Source organism: Xiphophorus hellerii, chromosome 1 (assembly GCF_003331165.1).
Source record: "Xiphophorus hellerii strain 12219 chromosome 1, Xiphophorus_hellerii-4.1, whole genome shotgun sequence".
Classification (NCBI taxonomy): domain Eukaryota; kingdom Metazoa; phylum Chordata; class Actinopteri; order Cyprinodontiformes; family Poeciliidae; genus Xiphophorus; species Xiphophorus hellerii.
The window spans coordinates 10,868,547-10,894,634 of NC_045672.1; the positions used below are offsets into that span (position 1 = coordinate 10,868,547).

The 26,088-nt window shown below is 39.9% G+C and overlaps 1 protein-coding gene across 1 annotated transcript in view; it reads right to left on the reverse strand.

Annotated features, from left to right (window-relative positions):
* The window catches only part of espn (espin), a 51,044-nt gene that overhangs the window by 17,381 nt on the left and 7,575 nt on the right, over nt 1–26,088 (reverse strand). Inside the window, 9 exon segments of the mRNA XM_032571351.1 lie at nt 5,111–5,164; nt 5,865–6,120; nt 8,700–8,861; nt 13,603–13,886; nt 14,222–14,435; nt 14,437–14,478; nt 17,272–17,403; nt 19,149–19,331; nt 19,486–19,672. Of these exon segments, the coding sequence (XP_032427242.1) occupies nt 5,111–5,164; nt 5,865–6,120; nt 8,700–8,861; nt 13,603–13,886; nt 14,222–14,435; nt 14,437–14,478; nt 17,272–17,403; nt 19,149–19,331; nt 19,486–19,672 (1,514 nt within the window).

Genomic DNA, 26,088 nt, shown 5'->3' on the forward strand with positions numbered 1-26,088 from the left:
TTTAGATTCATCTTTCACTGACACTAATCCATTTGTGGTGAGAGAAAGATATATTCATGGTAAAAATGAAAAACAAAAACTTTTACATAAAAGATTTTCTATTGCTTTATTCTTGTACATTTTTTGTAATTTAATAATTATATCAAATCAATCTTGTCCTTAACTATATTTAAGGGTTATTATAACACTCTTATCTACCAATATCTAGTTTAGCACACTTTAATTCATTTAAGCCTCAAAACTGCTTTCAATTTAGTATGAATGGGATCTTATCAGGATCCAAAGAGCCAGTCACAGCCTCACCTGTTTTACAGAACGTTAGCCTTGAATGTAGGAAATGTCCTTAATTCCTCATTGTTTACCCAGCTTCTATTTGCAGAATGGATAAAAACAAAAGTCCCTCGGTAAAAGTGTTCCCTGTCGAGGCGACCACAATGGTTTAGACGGACACAAAGACTGGCTAGCGTGCCACCCCTCCTCACGCTCGCCCGCGCTCCCTTTCTCCCATGTAGGAGGAGAGAACAGCTTTCTATTAAAGACCCATCATTACAGTTGGGGGAAATCTAAAGGAATCACCAGTAACTGAAAGTGACAGCAAGCCACTGGAAAGCTGGCCAGGAATTAACGCACAAACACACGCACACAGAGAGGCCGTCAAATCGTCGGCTAGTCAGTCGACTCGCTGCCAAACCAATCCTCTCAAAGCTCGCACACAGTTCACTTGGCATTTTGTTACATGGGATATACAATATGGAATAAAAGAACCAGCTGATTTGAGTTGATACGGTGTTTGAGTCTGTTTAACTTTTCAAGTTACAACCATACACTTCACCGTACTTTACAGAAGCTTAATTGGTGGATTAACACAAAGTAGAACATAAATCAGAAGAAAAAGTATGGTTTTCAAAAATCTGTAAAGTGCTACATGCATTACTCTTCAGCTACTTTCCTTCAATAACTCCAAATGAAATTCTTCAAATGTTCATTATGCAATATGTGGATTAAAACTAGCACTGCAAAAGCGAGTTCAAAGAAGACCAGGGAATAAAATGCTAACACAGGAACCCTGAGAGGCTAAACCACCACTACACCAGTTTTCACGATGTGGTAGTGCTTCAACCAAGAGAGGGAGGCTGATCAGAGATAACATGAGCTTTGTAAAGGGAAATACTGGTGGGAAATCTTTTAGAGGTGGTAAAAGACCAGAAAGGTTCCCCCCTCCAACAAGATACCAACCATAAACCTTCAGTGGAGTGGTTTAGATGAAGGTGTTTGGGTGAGTTAGAATGGCGCAGGTAAAGTCCAGACCTAAATCCAATTGAGTAAACACAGCTAGACTTAAGACTTTCAAAGCTACCAGAGACATGGCTTGGAAATTGGAATTTCAAATAATTTGTCTCATGAGGGCTGATAACAAATGTACACCAAAAGTTTTAGATTTGTATTTAAAAATCTTTAGAATAATAATAATAAAATATTTTCTATTTGGCCACTTCATGCTGGTCTGTCAAATAAAATCCAATGTAAGTTTAATAACATTTGTGGTTGTATTTTGACAAATTGCAAAAATGTTCAAAGGCTAAGAAATTGTTTGACAAAATGCTAACCTATTTAAATATAAATAGATTCAAAACAAAGAATGATGACAAAAACCTCATACCTTATGCCTCTCCTGACAGGTTGTTATTACAAAGATCCAGGACCGTTAATAGTCCATATCAAGGTGAGCTTTAACGCACTAAAAATCACACTGAAGTTACACTGGTGCATCTGTTTGACTTTATGATAAAGCAGCTGTGTCTCTGCGGACAGTTAAAGCCAGTTTAAAAACAGGGTGGGGATTCAGCAGGTCAGAGTGATATGTGGACAAGGCTGGAGGAGTGACAGGTGCACAATGTAAGAGAAACAGCTTCACCTAATGAACATCTCGGTACGCAGGGCAGCCTGCTCTCACTTCAGACTCGCACTTTAGATCTGCATGATACATAGTAAGTAGACATGGGGAAGTTTAGGTGACAAACTTTTTTGTGGCCATTTCTTGGACTAAGCAGATGAGCAAACAAATGCCTTACTTGAATGAAATGACTCAATGTAGCCCAATCAAACTGGAAGTCATGGTTTATCCATTTAAGGGTCCCAGACATTCTGCTTAAATGAATCTGATATTACCGTGCTATCATTGAACATTGCAATGACAATGTCAATTGCAAATTCTCCTCACTATGTTTGCCTTTTTCAATTATCACAATGCCTCCACCAAGCTGCCTGAATTTTAGTGTCTGATCAGGAGGTGGCAGAAAGGACAGAGATGCACCAATCATCAGAGGCCATAACCTTCAATACTATTTATAACGCAGCAAAACTAGAGTTCAATGAAAATATTAAATGGAGATAATCTTATAAAAATCTGTATTTTTATTGGATTCAAAACTTTGTCAAAGAACATGCAGAACATATTTTTAAATATTCTGTTATAGTCCAAAGAAAAAATAGAAAATTGGCAGGTCAGACCTGAACGAAAACCCAAAATTTGTTATGGACCAGCAAAAGTCGGACCGGTTAATGCAGGGCACATAAATCGTAACATGACACCAGATGTTGCAGTCGCTTGCATTTACAATATGAAACGGATTCATGCGGTGATGAAGGCAGCAATTCAACATATGCATTCTAGTCTGTTAAAGAGCAGCCGCAGCATATCAATTCAAGGCTCTTCATTTCTATGGCCTCCATGTGACATTTTGTTGTCTGATCAGAGGCTAGAAACAAATCCTATATTTCCTCAGACCACACTGCTCCTTACAGCGTCTGAGATAAGAGGCAGGGTGTAAAAATTGTCCCCCTCTTTCCTGCGGTAAAGAACTACAGAACAAAAGAGCTTGACAAACTATGCAGGCTATCCGGCCAGCCACCTGCCTCTCCGCGTCACCTCAACAAGAAAAGCAGTAAAGTCATTTTGAGCTTTTTGTTGTTCTGGAATGGTTTCATTTTATGACTATAAGAAAGGACACATTAATAGGGACACATCCCTCTTTATGTCTAAGCAGTTTATGGGTATTTAATTTATTGGATAACAGAAGGAGCCGAGACAGACCAGACAGAAGGAAGTTACAAAGTGTAAGTACTACAAATCTGATGTTAAATAAAGTAATTAACACTTTACTGCAGCTGGTATTCAGTTTTCCTTTTTCCTTAAAGCTAAGAATATATCCTTGTTTAAGAAGATGTGCTTATTCACAAGCTGGAATCATTCAAAATCATCCTTCTTTTTCTCTGTTAAATCATAAAACTACAATAAAATGTGGAGGGCGCTATGAATAAAATACATACAGATGATGACTTAAAAAAATGACTAAATAATTAATTTATCACTTCAGAAAAAGACAAAACTGATGGATGGTTTCTTCTTGTAAATATTGAGCTCTATATTTGACGAGCTTCTATGGACAATCCGTCTAGCTCTTATTTTGTCACATGATTTTCCAACTCAACTTTTGAATCCAGGTTGAGGAGCTTCTTTGTCTAAAACTGTTAAAACTATTTAATTCCAGTGACTATAAAATAAAACCAGCACATTTACTGGGAAAGTCAGGAACACTGGTCGGATCTGTTTTAGTAAACAAGAGGAAAAAGTGCAAAAAAGAAAAATAAATTCAGTCATGTGAAAACAACTAGGTTGCTCTATTACAGTCTGTATGTTTGTTTTTTTTAAAATTTTTAGCACTGGATACTCAACAGAAATGCATTAAATCATGTGATATATATAAACAACAAAACCAGAAGAAGCTTTTTTGCAAAATGTAATAAAAATGCATTATCTGTCAAGGAACTAGATTCAGCTATTAACTATTCAAAGTTGGAGTTAAAATCAGAATAAAATCTTTTCAGAGGGTTTCCACACACAAATAAGAAATTTGACTTCTGTTCCTCACGCTACAGAGTACAGACAACATATATATAAACTTTAAAGGAAATTTTAAAAAAGGATAAAAGGAACCGTATACATACACTTATTGTACGTAGTGACATTTTTTCACATAGAGAAAGCAGGAGGGGGGGAGTACGGGTTACTGTATTTTAAATATGCCTATTTTTGTTTCAAAGCAGCTTAGCTGATGCTTTTTCACTGGGGCTCATTAGAGAAACAGCTTCAGGAAACAATCTGGTTTTTGAAAATAAAACTCTAAAGCTGCTAATCTTACGGTAAAAGTCCAAACAAATTGTTTCCAGGATAAAAAACAATTTGTTAGTGGCCTTTTTCCTGACCCTGAAACTGTACAAGTCATATTTACAAGAGCAATCCTCCAGCAGGAGATAATAGCACCTTATGATTCTGATAAGAAACTTAGAGTTCTCCAAAAGAATCTGAAATCAGACATTTTACGATATGGACAATGATCTACAAGTGGAGAACATTCGAAAAAACTGCAACTACACCCAAGTTCGTCCTGAGAGCAGACTGCAAGATGCTAAAACAAATCCCCAAAACCTCAAAGTGGCCAACACAGAATTTGAAGCAAACTGTTGCTACTGCTGATGAGAGAGGTCAAAGCAGACTGCAGTTTCATGCAAGATGCACAAGGAACAAACATTTACTCTCCAAGAAAAACAAAAAGCCCAGATTGAAAGTTACCTCAGAGGCAGAACTTCTAGAATAGGGTTCTTAAGGCAGATGAATAAATAGAAACTGTGCAGTATATCCACAAAATACTGTCTGAGGATGAATAAATGTAAAAATCCTGGACCGAGTCAGGAACCTGATTAAATTGAAATGTTCTGAAGTTGCTTCAGATGGGCTCAACGGTCTGGAAAACTCTCACACATCTCACAGCTGAAGGTGAGGAGTGGAACAAAGTTTCCTCAGGTCGATGTCGAACCTGGCGGAAGCATCTCACTGAGGTTGTCGCAGCGAAAGAGGCCAACAGCAGCTGTGAGACGTTAGGGGGTCCAAACTACTTCCTCCACTCAGAAACCACTTTTTTGCTCATATGTTTTACTTAATGAGCAGAACAAGGGTTCACATGGGTGCATCTATGAGGGTACTAAAGTGGATTTAAGGGTCTGGGAAGATCCTGACATTTAGCAGGTGAAAGTCTCAGTTTGTACTTACTCTTCATCTGTCTAAGCGGCCCTCTGTCTGGGTGGGACATAGAGATATTCCCGCCTTGAGAGCGTCGAGGAAAAACCGCGTCAGGCAATGAGAGAGGAAGAAAAGACAAAGACATGCAGAGGAAACAGTGAAAGTGGAAAGATGTAATGAAAGAGAAATAGACAGAAATATTTAGGAGGTAAAAGCATGTTGACAAATTCAATCATCACATCGCCGGATTTATTTTATTTTATAAGGTGATAGTTTTATCTTGCTTACTCTTCCTGCTTACGTTCGCTTTATGGATGAATTACTTCTCTTCATCCGGCCATTACATTCGAGCATCGTGTCACATCTGGATTTTCACCTCATATTTCTGGCAACAGCTACTGAAGACTGTTCACAAGCAGTAATGCACAAGCAGTAAGTTTAGCAACTTCTCATTCCTAACGTTTCCTACAAGCAGAGCGGCGCTGAGGTTAGTGAGTTAGTGAGACAAAGCGATATCGGGCAGAGGGTCACTTAAGGAAATAACTGAACTCTAAACCAGATCTCAGGGTAACGGGACGCCCGCATCGTTAATTTACGATCTGTTATTTAGAAGGCCGGGTTTGAACGCCGCTCATCTTCACCTGGGGTGATAAATTGGATAAATTGACAGACACGCACATGCACCCCCATACACATACATTCTCCGCTTTCTAGGAATAACATGGTAAAAGTATGCAAACAAAAAAGTGGAGAGACTTGAAGAAAAACAAAAAGAGGCACTCACTTCCTGATGAGGAAGATGGGCGCCTGTTGTCGGTGGAGGTGGAGGTGGGGGTGGAGCTGGGGGCGGTGTTGCCGTTGTTCTGGGTGGTTTGTGCCCCGGTGGGTAGCGGAGGAGGAGGAGGGGGCGTTGGCATCGGATTGCTGGGGGGGAGAGGAGGCGGTGGAGGCGGCTGTGGAGGCGACACAGATTCCTCTGTGGTGCCATTTTCAGAGGTGGGGGCGGGACCCTCTGTAGGCTCCTCCAATAATACCGAACCCTGAAGGAAAGAGGAGGAAAACGCAGATGATGTCAATGACATGATACATCCTTAAAGTCATCACTTTCCTATGGTTTATTGTTGGTCAAAGATCTTCAGTAATCATCGTTTCTTGGAGCGTCTTATTGAAATTCCCACTCAGCTTTTCACATTTCTCATGGCACAGCCACAAAGCTGAATTTGAATTTTTATTAGTAAAGAACTGATATCGTTAGATTGTTTATTGGAGTGGGCAATATGGACTTGCAGTATATCACGACATTTTGTGGCACTATTGCGATAACAATAAAAGTGACAATAAGAACTATTTATGATTTCTTTTTCAGGTAAGTGTATTGCTGAGGCAGCAGTTATAGCCTCAAAAACACAAAGATGGCCTTGAAAAACATTCCCATTTGTAATGCACTTCTTTAGGACACCAGTGTGATTTGTGTCACTAAACTGCGCAGAGTGTCACTAAACTGCGTATGATAATCATATATGATTATCATATTTAATCATATATGATTAAATATGATATTTAATCATATTTTCAAATTTATTGATGCATCAAACAAACAGTGGAGAAAACAGTAAAACTAACAATCCCGACAGTTTTAGAGGTTTTTAAACATCATTAATTGGAGTTTATTGTGACAACAATTAAATAAAATCGTATTATAAGAAATTAATCATGACAAATGATGAATACTATGATAAATCCCCATCATCCCAAATTCTTCAAATTGATTAAATAAGTAGTAACTAGTTATGCCTTGGTTGTGAAAAACCATCAACATATTTTGAACTTGCATGATGAAAAGTCCTGTACTTCTGGTATGAGGTGTAAAACTGTTAAATTCTTGCAAAAGCTGCTGCCGGGGACAGATGTACGCCTTGTTCTTGTTTCCTAACCAGCTCATAAAGATACAATACCCTCACACGTATAAAGGAGCTAATATGACCTAATCCCACAGGGGGAAATTCTGCATGGAAAACGGAGCGAATGGACCATCTGCCACTGCAACTGATAGCTCTGCACGCGTTGGCACGCTCCAAAACCATGCTGGAACTCAGCTGGAGGCGAATTAATGGACTGTGACATCTAACTGGATTCCCTCCCCCTCCCCCGGCACTCCTCAGACGCGTGCTCATCATTGTTGCTCCCCTCACTTTCTAGGCCTCCCAGGGGAGTTGAGGTGGAGGAGGAGAGGAGCTGGGAGGGGGGACGGCATCCAGATGGGTCATGGCGGCACGTGCCGGTTCCCTTGATTAGCCCTTCCATCTGCTGGGGTCCTCGGAGACAGGGAGGGGCCCCTCTGGGGCTCTAATTGGCTCAATGTGGATTATAGCATGTGTCCCCCCACAAACACCCGCCACTCCTGATACTCGTGGGAGTGTCGGGTCTCTCCAGGGACATTGATCATTGACTCCAGCTGACTTCATTCATTCATCCTCTTGTGCTTGTGAAGTTATGTGGATGCAAACAGGTGGTATAGCCAGTCATCTACTAAAATGCTTCAGTATTTATCGATGAACCCAAATTAAGACTTAGAACTGCACATGTCCGTACGTGTAGTTTTAACCAGAACCTGTCATTTTGAATTAATTGTTTTGTTTTATGGGATTTCTTGCTATAAAACACAAAGATACACCAGAGGCCTGACAAAGAAGCATGATTTTTAAATTACTTTCTACGTGTAATTTATCTGGAATAAAATTTAATAAAACAATTTTACAGGCAGTGTTTAGGGGCTTTAATAAATAAATAACACAATTTTCAATATGTGTTATTAAATTTATTTACTTTGATTTTATTTAGATTTTTAAATTTGGTAATTATCAGATTTGCCTCTTTCTTGTTTCGAGTGTGTAAATTCACATTTAGTAATGACAATATCAATAATACCTGTACAATATTTTAGAGATAAAATACTAAATAAAATAATTCATATCAGTATGCGTTCACTTTTACAACTATACACTTTGCACTTTTGTATTTAAGTATTAGGAATATTTTACTGTACAGAATAAAAAAAATAGATCCATTCCATTATGTAATCTATTTTTTATATCCCTACTATATAAAACTATATTTGTTTTTATGTACTGAAATAAATTATTACTCATAGAAAAAAGTTTAAATTAGATTTTTGTTGCTGTTTACAGGAAGCTTCATGTTAGGTCCCATCGTTCCAGTGGCGGTCATTCGTTTAGCAAATGACGGCTGTATAGAACATTTCCACGGAGGGCGGAGACAAGAGGTGGTGGAAATGAGGAGTTGGAGACTGGAAAATAAAAGGTCAAGACAGTAAAAGATTACGTAACACACAGAGTGGTAACGCTCAGGCAAATACGGCCCGTCAGTGTTGTAACCTTATGCCGATGCGCATTCGCTCAGCTAAACCACACCCGAAACTGACCTCACGCAGCAACAGCATGTCCACACTACCCTGTACGTTGACAGAACACATGCTAAATAGATACGTTTTCATTTTCAGTGAACAGAAATGACGTGGACTTTCTGCATCCGCAGGAGTGGAGCTTTGAGAAATCTTGTTTTGAGGCCCTTCCAACGCATTTAGATGTTTTCAACTTGCCTCCTCGTTGGGCGCCATGCCTTTGCTCCCACGGGGCTCCGCCGTGTCGTTGCCCAGACTCTTGTAGTAGTCCCCAGTGCTGGGCTGTTTGTTGAAGCTCCTCGACTTCCTGTTTGAATCCACTCGCCGCAATTTCTCGTGGCTCTCCCCAGGAGTCAGGTGCTTCACAGATTTAAAAAGAGAAACATACATGTCAGTTTAAAACTCCCCATGTATGTTTTTTTTTTTCCCCCAGATGTTTTTCATACTGTGTGAAAAATTTGTCCATGTTTGTGAATGTGTGGGGGTGGCAGGAGGAAAGCTTAACACCAACAGAGTACAGTGTATTTACTCTCTTTTATTGCTGGATTAGCTCTCTCGTGGGGACCAAAGCTGCTTTATTTGAATAGCAGAACAAGGCTCTAATTTAGCCCATGTAAAGCCCTGGCATCCACTCTATGTTTCACCATCCACAGCCTGTTGGGCAACGTCCAGATTTTATAATGAAGTGAAGGAGAGAGCAGATCACTGACTTAGCCACGTTCGTTATAGGAATGTCACTTTCTGCTTTTAAATTGTGTAGAAATCTGGATTTCTGATAACACGACAATCAAATATTCTCAATCACAGTTTTTACCGTACAAAATGTACCTGACAGGCTTTACATACTTCAAAGCTTCAGTGGGAAAAATTTTCCATTTTCACATGCCAGTGTAAAAAATTTTTCTATTTCTTGTTGGTTTCCGAATATGTTTCCTTCATGCAAAAAGCTTTAAAATTTGCATAAAGTTATTGCCTGAGAACATAGCTATGCAACAAAGCTTCCTGATTCCCATATTTTACATGTCTGTGTTTCTCAAAAAAAAAAAAAAGTTTTGTAAAAAAAAAAGGATACAAAAAAATTTTAAAGGTACAAAAATCTGTTTCGAACACTAACATGAAAAAGATATGCAAGTTTTAAAGCAAAAAAAGCTGCTTTGCCTTTCAAATCCAAGACTCGGGAACAGATTTGTATTTATTTACATCCAAAAGGCTGGCACACAACTTGGACTTTTCTTTTCTTTTTTTTTTTTTTTTTGTTTCACTTAACCCAAACCAGCACCTCAAGTGTCGGGACGTCTGACATTGACGTGAGCAGAAATAATTGACAGCTGACCCCTGACCTTCTCTCTTCCTGTGCACTCTTGTGTTCCCGAGTTCCTACAAGCTTCTTTAATTGTGTTGACTCCTGTCTGCTGTCAAAGAAACGGTCCCTGAGCACTCATCAGCAGGCGGGGTAAAGCGAGCCCGGAGAGATGCAGATGGATCGTCGTCCCCCGGGGAGACGGGTCGACAATAGCAAACGTACAAAGTGTTTTGCAACAACCCCCCCCCCTGCTTAATTCCCCCCCAATCTCTCATTTACGCCGACTCCTTTTCCTTTCATCGCACATACCTGTCTGTCAGCAGGAAGTGATATCTCGCTTTTGTTCATGTGTCTCCTTATGTTTTTACATTTTATTAGCGTACAGAACAATATCGAGTTTGTTCAGTCTGTTTGTCGGACATGCACGTTTACATGTCGTCAAACACGGGGAGGCAATTTGCGTTGTAAACTAAGATCTCTTCCGATGTATACGCGTAATTTAAAACAAGCTTTTTGTTTTAAGCAGGAAAAACTAAACAAGTCTGATTTATTGCTCAAACGTAAAACAGCTGAAATATGCAAATTGGAAGGAGATAAGCTTTGCAGTAAGAGGAGAAAAAGAAAAAGAAAAAATTTCCTCAGAAAAGCAAACACACTTTACCTTACTGTTAGGAGTCCACCGTTTCAGTGGCTTTCTAGTTTGGACCGAGCCACATTCGCGCAACACCAGCGGAGCCGACGGAGAGCAGCTGTCACCAGATCCAGCGCCTCACCTTCTCTCCGCTCAGAGTCTACGCCTGTCACTCTACCTGGACCTCTCACTTTACCCACAGGCCTCATCAATAACCTATTGGGCCAGCTCAGCAGGGGCTATGATGTCACCACCGTCCCGTTGACTGACCACACCCCGACCCTGCCCAGTTCCGCTTATGCAAAACACAAACTCCCATGTGTTCCTCTGGCCGTTGCCTTCGCCACACGCAAATCCTGAGAGGCTTTGGGATTATCAGAATATTCAGTGCTGCCTTCAGTGCAGGTGCAAAACCTCTTGGGAATTGCACTTGCAGCAGGAATACTGCCATAATAAAAATCTTCTGATGGGTTGCATTCCAAAGAATTAAAACTCGGACAGGCGTAGCAGTCGTGGTGATTAGGGTGGTTTGTATGCTGCACAATAAACCTTTGCTTTGAGTCAAATGCAGACAAATGAGTCGAGCACGGAGCCGTCAACAAAATCCACCCGAGGCTCACTGTAGTGTTAGCATGCAGGTGGATTGGTTTTCACTGTTTGGTACACAGAGATCCAATTTGTGTGTCTTTTTGTGCACATGTGTGTGCCTGTGTTCTGAGAGCCAGACCTTATCTAAATTATTAAGCCGGGGCGCACCCTGAGCTGATCACCTGGGCCTGGAGAGGAAAGGGGGCAACACTAGAGTTTCATTAAACATCTCCCCTGCAGGGTCACACAGAAACACACACACACACACGCACCCCTGCACGCCTACACACCCCCACACACATGCACACATACACCCCTGCACCCCTACACGCGCCAACACACACACACACACACAAAGAGCTCACTATGGATACATTCTATGGGAAAAACTTTGACTCACCATTTATAACTGCAATGTGATCTATTTGCATTGCAGATGCATACACCCTGCCAATGCCTAAGCACATTTTTTCTCCCCTCAAACCAGCTGGCTATGCAACTTTTTAGCTTCCTGCTGTTTGCATAAAAATATTCATCAGTCATTACCAACCGAAGACTATGTATTGTTTCTAACGATTTTATCCAAGTACAAATGAGAAACAAATTAACCCAGTAGATCAAATATAGAACAAGAATTTTGTTAGAAATTGTTCAATTGAACCTTTTTTTTTAACATTTTATGCGACAGACCAACACCAAACAGCACACATTTGTCAAGTGGAAGGGAAAAGATTATTGTTCTCAAATATTTTTTTTACGAATAGGAATCTGTAAATTGGAAATATATATTCACCCTTCTTTATTCTGGCACCATCAGATAAAATCCAGTGGAAGATTTGATGTAATCTAACTACAAAATATTACACGTGTGTAACATAATCTCAGTATTAATACAGCTTTTCTGACTCAGATGTTTGTCAGACAATATTAGAGAACAAACAGCTTCATGAGATCCAAGGAAAACCGCAGGCACTTTAGGAATAAAGTTGTAAAGAAGGTTAAAGTAAAACTAGGTTAGAAAATAACATCCTGACCTTTGAGAATATCAGATCACTGTTAAATTCATAATCTAAAAATACAAACAACTTGACCCAGCTGCAAGCCAAACAAAGCAGGAAAATACAACTAAACTGACAAACCAGGTAACCGCCAAATAAGTAGCCATTGGGGTCGTGGCAACTCTACCTGTAGAGATCCAAAGCTCAGTTGACAAGACACCTACTAGTTTGAGCAAATGTGTTTTGTGAATCTTATATCACCAGGTGAAATCTCTGAGAGCCAGGTCTCATTTAAAATCATGCCCTGCATGTAAACTGAGAACCTCCTGGTCAGACCAACAGGGAACTCTTTGGCCTGCACTCAAAAACCAGAACTTCAACAGGAAGACTGTAGATTAATCAGTGCATGTTTCAGATGGATCAAGAAACCTGACTCAAGTGATGGCTTGGCTATCAGAAAATAAAGACGCACTTAGAAGCATTTGAATCAGTGATGTCAAAGTACGGGACACGTCTGAAGAAAACCGAACACATGTCCTTCATGACTGTATGTTGGCATCCCTGGTTAAGAGCAAAGCATATTTCTCTGGTAGAACGGTCCAGTCAAAGTACTGACTTTGAATGGAGTCGTAGTTGGACAGTGAAGAGATATATGAAAACTAATGGTTACAGACTACGCTCTATCCAATTGGACTGAATTGAGATGTTATGAAAGGAATAATGGACAAAAGATTTGTTCAGTATGCACATGTGCAAAACTGCCAAAGGCATATCCCTAAAAGTACAGCAGCTGTAGTTTCAACAAAAGACAATTTTTTAGGAAAGAATACAAACGCTCTCCAGATTTCTATTTGTGAAATAATTTGAAAATACTGTAGCATTTTCTGGTTTCTGCTCTGCCACAGCAAATTTTAAATAAGACATGTTGAACTTTTTGGATGCAACACACCAATAAGTGAAAAATCGTAAAACGCTTCATCTGACAACTACAGTGCCAGACATGGCATGACGACAATCAGGAAAATGCATTTCTCATGACAGAGTCAGATCAACCATTGCTGCATTGCTAAATAAACTCATTTACATCTCTGTCAGAAACACAACTCCACAACGTCTGTATAAGCAAACCAGCAGAAGCAGGAGAGACATTTATATCATTGCCTCTCAATACTGATGCTCCTCTTCAGACGTTTGAGTCATCTGTGGCCAGATTAATTAGTGTAATTCAAATCAAACCCATCACATCGGGCTTCATAATGTGTCAGATCAGAGGCCCGGCTCGCTAACAAGCATCTTCTGTGGCCTCGTTAGCCGTGCTGACACAATAACATCGTTGTTGGCTCATCGGAGAAGGCCCACTGTTACAGAAGAGCTGCAGTCCATTTCATTAAACCCAATGGCGGGGGAGCAGCTAATTGCCAATTTATGATAAACACATGGATCTTCCGGTTTCTCTGTAAAGCATATGCTGGTGATTAAAAAAAAAAGAATGAAAATATAATTTCTTGGACATGTCTGTTTTTGATGTCCAGAAACTTTACTGAAAAACTGGAAGCAGGCTCTTGCCAACACCGTTCGTACCTCCTTTTTGCTGCTTTTGCTGTCCACGTGCCGCAAGTTGCTTTTCACCTTCAGGAACTCGGCCGACTGAGGCTCTTGCGGGGGCGGAGGCGCCGGGTAGCTCGGAGCTGGAGGGAGATCTGGCGGAGCTTGAGGGGGAGGCGGAGGAGGATAAGTCGGAGGAGGCGGAGGGTTGGGAACACCATCAGCTCTGATCTCGTTCCTTTTGGCCGTGTCGGCGCCGATGTCTGGGTTCAGCATGTCCATGTAGGCCTGCATGTCTGAAATGGCGGACTCTGATGCACCTGTAAGAAGATGGCGGTCTCACAACAATTCAAGCAAATATTACGCACTGGTACCGGTTTTTAATTTGCACAATAAAGCTGAGATCGGGGATCCTTTTATTCGTAAGCGGTTTAAGTGTGACTGAGAAAAATGACTGGAGTTACTACATAGAACTAAATTTATGTAGACACACCACTAGGGTGCAGCACCTGTATATAAAGCACCTGACATGTCCCCAAGTGAAATAACTGTATAAATTGAAGGCAGTAACCAAACAGAAACATTGTAAAATATTAAATAAATGGATGGACAAATAAATAACAGTTTTAATCCCGTCGTTTAAAATGCCACAGACCTTGATGTGCCACTGTGTTTAGCTGGGTGGGAGGTCCTCGAGACATTGTAAGGCTGCTTCTCTTCTCTCCGGTGCTGGACTGGCTGGAGTTGGCAGAGTCGTAGTTGGACAGTGAGCTGGACGGCGAGCCGATGTCGAAGGGCGCTGCCTGGCTGGCTGGAGGCATGGTGGTGTTCGGGGAGGAGAGGCCCGAGTCCGGCTGCTTGGACTCGAGCTTCCATCGAAGGGTCTCGAGACAGAACCCGATGCTCCACACTCTGTCGAAGGATTATGAAAGAAAGCGTCACTGTACAGCGGCTCGCACTCACACCCGTTGGACTGTTTCAGATTTTGTCCAACTCAAACTTTAACAGGTTTAATTGAGATTGTCTGTGATGGATCAACATAAAATGGCGCATTTAACCACACTTCGGAATACAGCACAAGCACATCGCTAGAAATGAATGACTATTTGTCCATCAATTCCAACTCTGCTCCTGCAAACAAAAAGCATTTCCACAGCACGGCTCTGCCACCACCATGCTTCACAGTGTTTAGGATGATTTGCAGTGTTACTCTTCAGCCACAGAAGGAATTTTGATTGAAGAAAATTTTAGTCTTGTCTCATTTGTGATTCAATTACACACCAGTAAATCCAAGGCAAATGGTTGCACTTCGTTTTATTTAGGGGTACCAAATTAAAGGGAGCTGACCACCATGCATCATTTTTTTGTTCCAATTCAAGATTATTCCCTGCATTGGGTTGGCCTGTATCATATCAAATTAATACTGAAATTTGTGTTCGTAACATAAAAAAAACCCACAAAAAAAACCAAAACAACTCTATATGACTCATTTAATTAGAAGTTAATTGTTTGCCACTTAGTTCTATTTTACAACACGGAACAATTCTCATCATTATGAATTATCCATATGTTCAGACATCAGTTCATAAACCCTATTGCCTCTCAGGCCCTAGTGAATTAAAATGAGGAGAAAAGCATTATGAGCTTTAATTACTGCACAGTAGTGAAACTTCTCACAGCTGATCAGAACAGCTCTGGGGCTTTTGTCTTGTCCCAAAGTGCTCGACTCGTGTGGCTAAATGTCCCTCGTGACAGAACAGAGAACATGAGACAAAGGAGATATGTCTCCCCAGCACTGTTATAATTACTCTGCATGCTCTGGGACTTCAATTTGCTAGCAATGTAGGATGCTGTAAGTCAAAGAGTAAGTTAGTAGTTAGCTGGAAAACCTGGAATAAAGTCAGTTCATTGAAAGCTACTTCTTATAGTCTGTTATCACAGACTATTCAGTCTGTGAAACAGATTTGTGTTAGATTCACAAATAACAAAGTACAGTAGGGTTCATAGAATGCCTGCAATTAAATTAAATGCAATGAAAGTTCCAGGACTGACTGAGTTAAATCTCTGTTTTGTTTGACTTGCCCTCACATGTACCCCCACCAGCAGACACTGCCTTATGTAACAGCAGCCATATTGAGGGCCCTGTAAATGAACTTGCACTGCCTCATTCATTGTGTAATAGTCCCTTATTAAAGACCCAGTTTTAGTGAGTACTTGTAAAGAATGAAGGTTAGTGCAGTGCTGTGGAAACTGTGAGAAACAAAGTACGCTCTTCACTTTTTGCTGCGTTTTGCCTGATTAACGTTGCTCAACTTCAGGTCAGTCTACAGACTGGTACAGTGAAAATTAAGGCATCAATTTTCAGCAGACTGTTTACAGAAAAAAAAGTGTGTGCTCCTAGCAAGTCTTTATACCACAGGTTCTTTACACTTCTAATCTACACGTGCACAAAAGTACACATGCAGGTCTAAAAAGATACATACATTCAACTAAACCTCTCTCCAAGTGGCGCTGAAGGATGTAAAGTATTTTCTAATTTAGAAAATCCAAGGCCTGTTAAAATCTGGTCAGTGATTATGACTTATAGCCCCTATTAGTTTCTCTTCGCATAGCGAATGTCGAAGAAGAATTGAGAACATTCACACGTTGGGAAACTTGTGAGCATTCTAGTTGGAGCCATTTCTACAGTAATGGACATTTTAAAGAACAGTCATTAGAGAAAAGAGAATTGGTTAAGATGTTCAGGAGCACCCAGGAACCACGGAGGTCCACGCCTGACACCAGCTGGAAATTTGTTGAACACTAGAGTCACGGTGACGTGCTGAAGCAAGTTTTACGTTGCCACAGGACGGAGAGGGTATTGACAAAGAAAGGCAGCCCTCCTCCGAAATCGACACCTTAAACCTCACCTGACATTTGCAACTGCCTGCTTCTGGAGAAAAGTTTTACTTTCAGACAAACACATATTGAATTGTTAGGCCACAAGGACAAGAAATATTCTGGAGGAATCAAGATGAAGCTTCATCGTGCCACCTTTGTTGTAGCATCATGCTGAGGGCTGTTTTGCCCAAAAGCGAATGGAATAAGAAAGATGTCAGATTTTCTTCAATTTCCTCTCAAATCAGCAGCTAGGCAGCGAACCTTGGACACAATCTGGTGTTCCAACTACACATCTAGACTGGCTGTGTATGCATAAACTGGGTTAGTATTAAGATGCTGCGTTCCTAGAGCTCCAAACTCAACTCTTTGGAAATGTGGTAGTCCTTTGTGGATAAGAGGAAATTTACACCATCCTTGAAATCCAGTTTTTGTTTTTAAAAATAATTTTATGTTGCATAGCTATTTACTTGGGAAAAGAAATAAACATTAATTAAATAAATAAGCAAAAAATGTGCCCATGATAATGGATGTAAATTTCTTACCAAAACGGTTTACATTACTTTTGTGTCTATAGTTTGTTAAAATGAAAATCGTCCAGCTCCTTGAAGCAGAAGCAGCGTTATCATGAACTTATGCTTGCTATCACTGCTGAGAGGTTTGTTTCACAAAGTGTATTTAATTATTTAAAAATAAAATGTGTTTAGGCTTGAAAACCAGAGGAATTTTATTACAAACCTCTCTTCCTAGACAGAGAGAGATCACCTCACAGCTTGGCTCGGTTCGCCAGTGGATCAGGGGTCAGGACTTGTTAGCCACAGATCTTACCATGTTTTCCACTGTGCGCAGATACTTGGCACACTGGGAGTGGCCGTTGTACTCAGCCAGGTCCGCAGCTGTGAAGCCGTCCTGGTCCCGAACGCCCAGGTCCACGCCGTTTACCACAAGTATCTGACAGCACTGAAAGAGGACAGGGTCAGTTAGAGGAGGAACAAAACTTCAGTCAGTCTGGATTACTGATGACAAACTCAGCAATGTAATTACCTCTCAGGTAAATTGGTCTTGCACAAACAGTGGGAACAGTTTAAAGTGCTGAGTGAATATCTAGAAGGTTTAAATGTGGACCACAGTGCTGAGAGACACTGAGAAAAAAAATACAATACATTTTTACAGTTTCCCAAACTGAGACAACTGTCTTTGAAATGTCAATTTAAACATGCTGTTTAAATGAACAATACATTAAAATAACATGTAAAAAAAATCCTTTTTTATTTTTCTTACACTGAAAAACCTTTCTGCCACCTTGACTCATTGTAGCAACAAATAATGTAAAAACAGATAATAACATATTAATTTAATCAATTTAAATTTTGCGATACTTGGAATACAATAACAATAGAGCAATAAGTTGTTATGTTATTTTCATAATATTCTGAAAATAAAAATCATTTGATATGATAATAAGTACATAGCTCTTGATGGTCACATGACCACTGTTGTCCTCCTAACATTTGTGAAAACATCTAGGAAATCAATGAAAATAAATCATACTCTGAACAAAGACGCATCACAAAAAATTATTTCTGATTGGCTCACAATGGCTGAATATGATAATTCTGACATCCACTTTACCTATTTTTGATAAGCTAAAACATCTTTAAATTCTAACCTTGCAGTCCTACAGTATGTATGGATTATGACACGGCTGTTAAACCTTTTCCACATTTTGTCATGTTGCAGCCATGAACTTTAATACATTTTACTGGAGTCTTATGCGGTTAAACCAAAGCAAAGCAGATCATAAGTGTCAACTGGAGGAAAATGATACACTATTTAAGCAAAATTTCAAATAAAAATCCCAAAAGTGTGATATCCACATTATTGGTTAAATCGTGTCATATCCATTCTGTCCTGTCGTGAAGGTCTTTTGGGAATTTCTCTCAACCAGCTTTATGCCACTAAAGACTGAAAGACTGGCACGTTCTATAATGCACGTCACTGGAGGCTAAACCTTCACCGCACTGACTTTCATCACCTTCTTCCACATTGTTGTTGTGTACCTTAAATGAATTGAAAGTAATTTCTGTATCCTTTTAACTTTCCCTCAATGTAGGAAGGTGAAAGTGACAGACAACTCAGTTTGTACCTGTTGTCCCAATGTGCACACGGTACTTTTAGTCATGATCGGTGCACATGCGCAGAACTGCCTCAGATTTTCACACATGATATAGTTTGGTTCTCTGGTATAACAGCTCATGTTGTCTAAGTATACTTGATGTGGAGCTGGTTAATAAACCACCTGGAACAGAACTACTTTACATCCTTCACAATGGTGAACATTCAACAAGCAGAAAGAGCCTTTGTGCTGGTCTATCTCACAAAAAGCATGTGATATCCGTGGAAGTTTATGGCAAAATATTTACGGGGTATGAATACTTTCGAAAGAGCAAAATTTCAATGCAGAGTTTTCTTTGAGGCTGACCATAAAAAAATTTAGTCAAAACAGCAGGTTACTGAGGTGGGGGTAAAAACCGTACGCTATACCTCATTTATTCAAAACAGACGGGCTGTAAAACCCAGGATGGATGAGAGAGCACAGAGAATGAAAACATCCTCTACTTAAATACTCAGATCATTCTTTTCTTTTGTTATTTTCATAATGAGAACAAATGAACTTTTCAAGAGAGAACTTCTGATCGCCCCACCTCCAGTTCCCCATTCTCCGCTGCGTCGTGAAGAGGGGTCCCTCCCCAGTTGTCGGTGACTATCTCTCCTCCATGCAGCAGCAGCCAGCTGAGCACCTTTGCATGGCCCCGGCTGCCTGCGAAGTGCATGGCCGTGGCCCCGTCGCCGTCCCTGTCCGCCAGGCTGATGTCTGTGAAACTCATCTACAGGGTGAGAAGACAAGAACAGGCTTCACCGGTGTTCATTGTTTTCACTACTCTTAGTGTAAATGAGAATATGTTGTTAACAAAAAGAAAGAAACAAATAATGCTGTGTGTTTAATAAATTTGAAAGGATCTGATGTGCATGTCAACACACCAGCCAGACGATGACGGTGCTGTGGCCCATCTGAGCAGCAGCATGCAGAGGCGTCATCCCGTCGTTGGCTCTGATGCTCGGATCTGCCCCACAGTCCTTGACCAGGTATTGGACGACCTCCAGATGACCCTCCTGGCAGGCCAGGTAGAGCGGCGTGGCACCATTCTTAGTTTGGGAGTTGACGACACTGCAAGTAAATAAAACCCGCAAGAAATGAAAAGTCATGGACAGCAAACCTGAGAACTGCTGCTACATTTGACCTGAAATTAAGGTTTTAACAACAAGTCATTAAAAAGGTGTTAGACAGGGAAACTTTACTACTTCATAGTTATTTTAAACAAGATTGTGCTTTTCCCCCCATGCACTGGTAAATGTCTAAACATCTAAAAAGAATATCAGTTTAAATATAACCAGTGGTTTTTTTTCTTTTGTCAATGTTCTGGTTCTAACATTTAGATGCAGCTGTGGCGCATCATACTTACTGGGATTTTATGTCATCAACCACAACAAAGAAGCACATTATAGTGAAATCTATCGAGAGAAAGCAAAGTTTTTCAACATTTTTCACAAAGAAATGTGGCATGCATTTTTTTTCAGCTCCCTTGATTTGATATTATGTTAGATATATATACAGAACCTACCTAGACCCATCATTTCAGCTGCGTTGTTGCTCCAGCTTCATCTTTTAGGTCAATGAAAGTCATTGATCCTGCCACACCAGTTTCAAGCCTTTAGCAGTGCTAATTGGTAAATGGACTGAATATATATTAAAGTTTTGTAGTCACACTGACCACTAAAGGCACTTTACATGACAGCCACATTCACCTAGTTATACTCACTAACATGCACAGATACACAGATCAGTAGGACACATAGGGACCCTAAGTTAGAGTTAAGTGCCTGGCCCAGAGACCCTTTGTCGAAACTGAACCCTATCTCTAACACTACAACTTTTCGATTGCGAGATAACTGCTGAGCCTCAGTGATGGCCTGTTTTTTTGTATTTGCAGGTCCTGCTAAGCTTTGGCAATCAACCTGATTCAGAATTGGCCAATCCTCAAGGATCCTTACAGCTGACTGAACTGCAGATGTTTTCTCACACACAGAGGTGGAGTGAGGGCCCTGGTTCCTTTTGGCACCACTCAATCCATCTGCTGACCTGCTGATGCAACGGAAGACACGCCGCATCATGTTAGCAATGTAATTCAGTAAAATATTTGTTTGGATTATTATCTTTAACGGCCAATGAGTTGGATCAAGACAGCTGCATTTTAACAAGTTTTCTACCATGATTTTCCTGTATTTATGCTATGTTCCAGTTGTACTAGGTACTGGGAAATTCTGCCTTTCCTGTCAGAAAAATCGACTGGAACGCCTTCCGAAGTCGGATTTCCCACTGAGAAACTAGGAGCAACTCCATCTACCCCTGGTTACAACTTGTAAGGCCGACTTCGTGTTTCAATATGGCCGCTCCTCGCATCAACAGTAGTAGGATCAGAGGTGAATCTAAAATTATCTCAGGTCTGACATCAAACTCAGCTCATGAGTTATGACTTCCCAAATAACTGGAGCGTAGGATTAGCTCCATCCATCCTCTAATAATCTCTAACCAGTTTCCCAGCAGCATGATCCTGCCACCACCATGTTTTGCAGTGGGGATGGTTCAGGCCAATTAGGTTTCACTGCATTTAGAGACTGTCATCAAATCCTTAGGTCAGTAGGTTTATATACTTGTTGTCAGGACTTCAATTGTTGAGTAGTAGCACTGATTTATCCATACTTTAGACAATAATCTTGAATCACATTTCATTTCATCAAGCAACACTTTGGGGGATAATTGAAAAGTGTGTTTTCTCGTTGTTTCAGTGATTCTGTCTATTCCAGATACGAGCCCTTGCTGGAAAAAGGCTTTTCAACATGCAATCCCTATTTTTAGCTTCAGCTTTAGACGAGTACGCACGGTCTGATTGTAGGTGCAAAACACCTTGGTCTGTTGCTAAAAGTAGGCAAGCAGGCAAGCCTGACTGAATCTCATTCCCTGTTTTCTTTTTTCCCCAAAGGTCCTTAGCCCGGCTTTCAAAACAAAACTATCCAGCCCTCGTGTCCCTTCTTGTCCCAGATATTCTCTGTCGCAGCGGGATGTCACGGAGGAAGCGAGTGCTTCCCGACTAAATCCCGTAAGGTCGTACTTTATTTGGACTCTGACAAATGAGCAATGAGTCACTTAAGAGGATTATCAGCCCACTAGCTTTGCTTGACTCGCAATGTGCCTAACTAAATGTTGCAAGTGGAGCTGAGCCACTACATAAGAAAGCTGAAGGGCTACGTCTCACCTTTGCACAGGCTGCAGTTAAATCATGCCAAACGAGTAGTTTTAATATCAGTTAGTCTTATTCTGAGCTTACAAAAGGTAAATATGTACTGTCTGTTAGAAGAAAACAAACATTGAGGGCCTCTTTGAATGATTAAGTGAAAAGTTCCACGTAGGAACAATTAGACAATAAATATTTCAACACAAGAAAAGGAAGTCGTCTGTGTTTCTGTCATCAGGAAGTGATCATGTTAATGAATCTTTCATTGATGTAACTAAAGTGGGTTTCGCTCACATGTTTTTCTTAGAAGGAGAAAAGTATATTTCTTTAACTAATCCTATTCACAAAACTTCACTGTGCTAAAGGTCACATACTAAAGCAAATCAGGATCAAACTCCTCAAAGTGGAGAGGCTTAGGAAGTGAAAAGGTGCTTCTGGAGAAGGAGTGTAGATTTCAAAGGGTTAGGAAAGAGGTTAGTCCATTCTCCGACACAAGGCGCACCACCTCAGCAGGGACTGTACAGAAAACTTGTCACACTGGAGTCAGAGACATGTGATATATTTCCATTTCAGCTCCAGTGAGCATTTTGCCCTGGTAATAGTCTGACCACTGTACCTTTCCTTTCTGCAGTAACAAAGACCAAGGTTGTCTTCATTACAGTAATGTAATTGATGTCCTACAAATGGCCCTCCTGGCTAATGAAGGCTTTTGACAAGCTCAGTGTTTACCCCCTATTGAATAATGAAGAGTTTTGATGGAGAAATGGATGTCCTTGCAACATGTGCATCTTGCGTGTGTCTGTTTTATTGGTTATTTAAAAAGTGTTTTAAGTGTTTTAATGCACAGTTTTGAAAGTTTATTAAAGTTTCTAAAGGCCCAGGTTTTCTAAAGCAGGGACATTTTTCAAGTCAGGTGACAATAAATAGAGATTTGCACAATTCAAAGTAAAGTTTTGTTGCACAAGCCCCATGCGTGGTACCAACATCCAGGCCTACTGATGAGCCAGCAGTGAAGAAAGTCACTTGTTTTAGCTGCTGAATGCGAAAACATTCAGCTTTCAATCTTATTTGTTGTACATTAATATCTAAACCAGTAATTTATTAAATGCCACGTGGTAAGTAAAGCAAACTGTTTTCTAATGAAGTCCAGCTGATTCTATACTGTTGGTGACATCACAGCAATTCCTCAACCTGAACAAGCAGGAAAATGTTTTTTGTCTTCTGGGTTTTTTATTTCGCCACAGATATTTTTTAGATTAGATTAAAAAACATCAAATGATGCAGAATGATGCCAAATATCAACAAAATACATATCTTGTGTACATATTATTTAATTTGTGAAGAAATAAACAAAGCCAGGACACAGTGAAGTATTACAAACATATACTGTACCTTCTAATAGTTTCCCCATATACCATTAGAAGGTATATGGGGAAACAGAAAAAAGTGAAGACATAGAGAGGGAAGGACACAACTTTTAGACAATGCGAAAGAGACTAAACTCTGAAAATATATATATTTTTTTCACACACTTATTTTATTCTTTCATATTTTTCCAGACCTAGAAAATAGTGAAACACAATTTAAAATGTTTCCTGATTCTCTATGAACTCTGTTTTCACTACTTTTTATGTAAGAGATTAAAATCCTCTACTTTCATGCGGAGGGTGTTAAATTTGTTAATCTTAAAGTCAACTCTATGAAGAACTACAATTAACTAAGTTTCTATTTCGAGAAAAATCAAGAGAAAAGGAGCCATCAGACGATATGTTTTCTCAGTCCCCACTTCTGATGGGGCTTCAGATGGCTAACTTTCTGGATTATCTCAACACAGAGCGATGTCCTTTTAAACTTCATGCTGGAACCGACTCAAGGCCAAAGATCTTAATCTGCACTAATTGATTACATAAGATGTCTGCAGCTTCCCACTTACTAGCTCTCTCTCTCTCTCTCTCTCTCTCAGTCTTTCACCATCATTCATCCACTTTTTGTAATGAGGCTATCTTGTCAGGCACAGCACATTGAGCTTTTTGTTTTGGCTCACTGGGAGAGATTGGCAGATAAAATGCTCATGTAGACGCAGTTCACAAAACTATCTGGAAACACAAATGCAGTGACCCATCCTGCAACACGACAATATGAAAAAATATGTGACAAAAAAAGGACTGCATTTATTTCACACTAAGAGTTTTGTTCAGAAAGGGTGTTTATGGATGTGGGATCAAACTTTGGTCTCCGCTGCAAGTTAATATTTGTGCAACATTTAACTGAAATTTAAATTGATTTTTTGGGGACAAACTGATGTCAGATTTGGGGACAAGATTCTAATCTACAATTTAGTAAAACAAAACAATACAACTGAAATTACATCCTGTACTCCTTTTACAGGACAAATTGCAAACCTGAGCATGTAATGCTTCTTTTTTTCAATAATTCTAATAAATAACAATTGTATCTTAGTATGGGAGAGGAAAATGATCTGATTTAAAGTTAGGCACGTAATAGATTAATTAATTATTCATTAGTTTATAGTAACTTTCCAGGTGCCTTAGGAGGAAACATGATGATTGACCTATTTGTGTCAGACCCGTAGAATCAGGAAATCCCTGAAATACAACCTGTCTGACACTATGGAGTAGGCCAGAATAGCTCAAAAAGCAAAACATAATGCCTTGACCTGAAGACATTCAAGAACAGATGAGAAACTAGGAAACACCGTAGGTTTTAGTTTTAGTTGTTTATATTTTTTAAACTCATATTCTTCCTTGTTTCTCGGCCTGTTTCCTGTGTAGTTACTGTCGATAAGAGCCACTAGCATCATAGCAAAAAGAAGAGCCAGGGAAACAATTGCATCCACTGGAGATCTCCAAAGTGAAAACCAGAGCTGACCACAAAGACCCATTATTCCACACTTCCCAATAAAGCATCAGGATTATTCCCAAGACTTCAGGGAAAATATTATGTTGAGAGACAACGGTGGAACAATACTACTGCTGTTCCAACACATCATTTCAGAATCAGAATATTATTATGACAGCCAATCATAGAGGTAGTTGTGGTTAGGATCCTTTGTTGTGTTTGGTGAACTGAAACCTAATCATACTTTGGGTTATGCAGGAGATAATGAACCAAAGAAACAGCAATAGTTACACATCTGAATGACAGAAAATAAGAAAAAGAAGAAAAAAAACCCAAAGGGTTTGTCATAATTTGGACATAAATCTGACTGAGATGCTTTGGCATAAGCAGTGGCTGAATTAAAGTAACTTTTTGCTAAAAAGAGTTGACCACAATTCTTCCATGGCGATATAAAAAAAACGTATTTCCAGTTAACACCAATGCTTTGAAACATGAAAATGTGACAAACAAGCCAGCACTGAAGAAATCAGTGGGGAGCAAATACTTTTTCAGGACCATGTATAACTATAGTAATTACAGTACTCCAAACATTTTCTAGAAATTTCTTGTCAGATCTGCAGAATGATGTCTTTGTTGGCATTTTTACTGTCATTAAGATATTCTGTTATGATTGAAAGTGAGGCATAAGTCAAAATACAATGCTGAAAACAGAAAACACCAACAAGGTGTTGTTGTTTACCTCGAGTGTATGTACTTTTATGCCCTGCAGTCACACTCTCATTATGTTACACTATAATTAGGCTGCTTGTTACAAATGCAATGATGTAACCAAGACAGTCCATGTAATCTTTGTGATCTTCCAGGTAGAAATGAAACAGCAATAACTGTTAAAACTCAGGGATGCGTGTTTGCACATCATATTGAAGTCTGAACATTAAACTTCATCTCCACTGTACATTCAGGGCTGGAGGCTATAAAGCAGTGCCTCCATACAAATGCATTTGTTTCCCTCATTATCTTATCATCGCCATTTGGTGCTTCTGTGTGTCGCCGTGGAGACGATGGTAAACACCAGCAGTGGGAGGGGCGGCGCAGAGGACTGAATGGAGCCCAGCTATCAGGGAGCTGCAATGTCTCTGAGGAGCATTAAATTTTCAGCAGGTATGTACCCGTCTGGGGTGCATCCACACAATATTGGAGGTACAAAACGCGACACAACCTGCCTTCTCCCTCTGAGGGCATCAGTGTATTATATTTGTAGTAAGAGGTCATGCTTTTGTTATATTGTACTAGAAATAAGAAATAAAATAAATGTGATTATTCTTCTAAAGCTCTAAAAAAAAACAAAAAAAAAAGCAGGCATTACAACTATAGCCGGTTTTAAATGCCAGCTAAAATCCTTGAGTAAATTGTGTACATCAAATATTCTGGA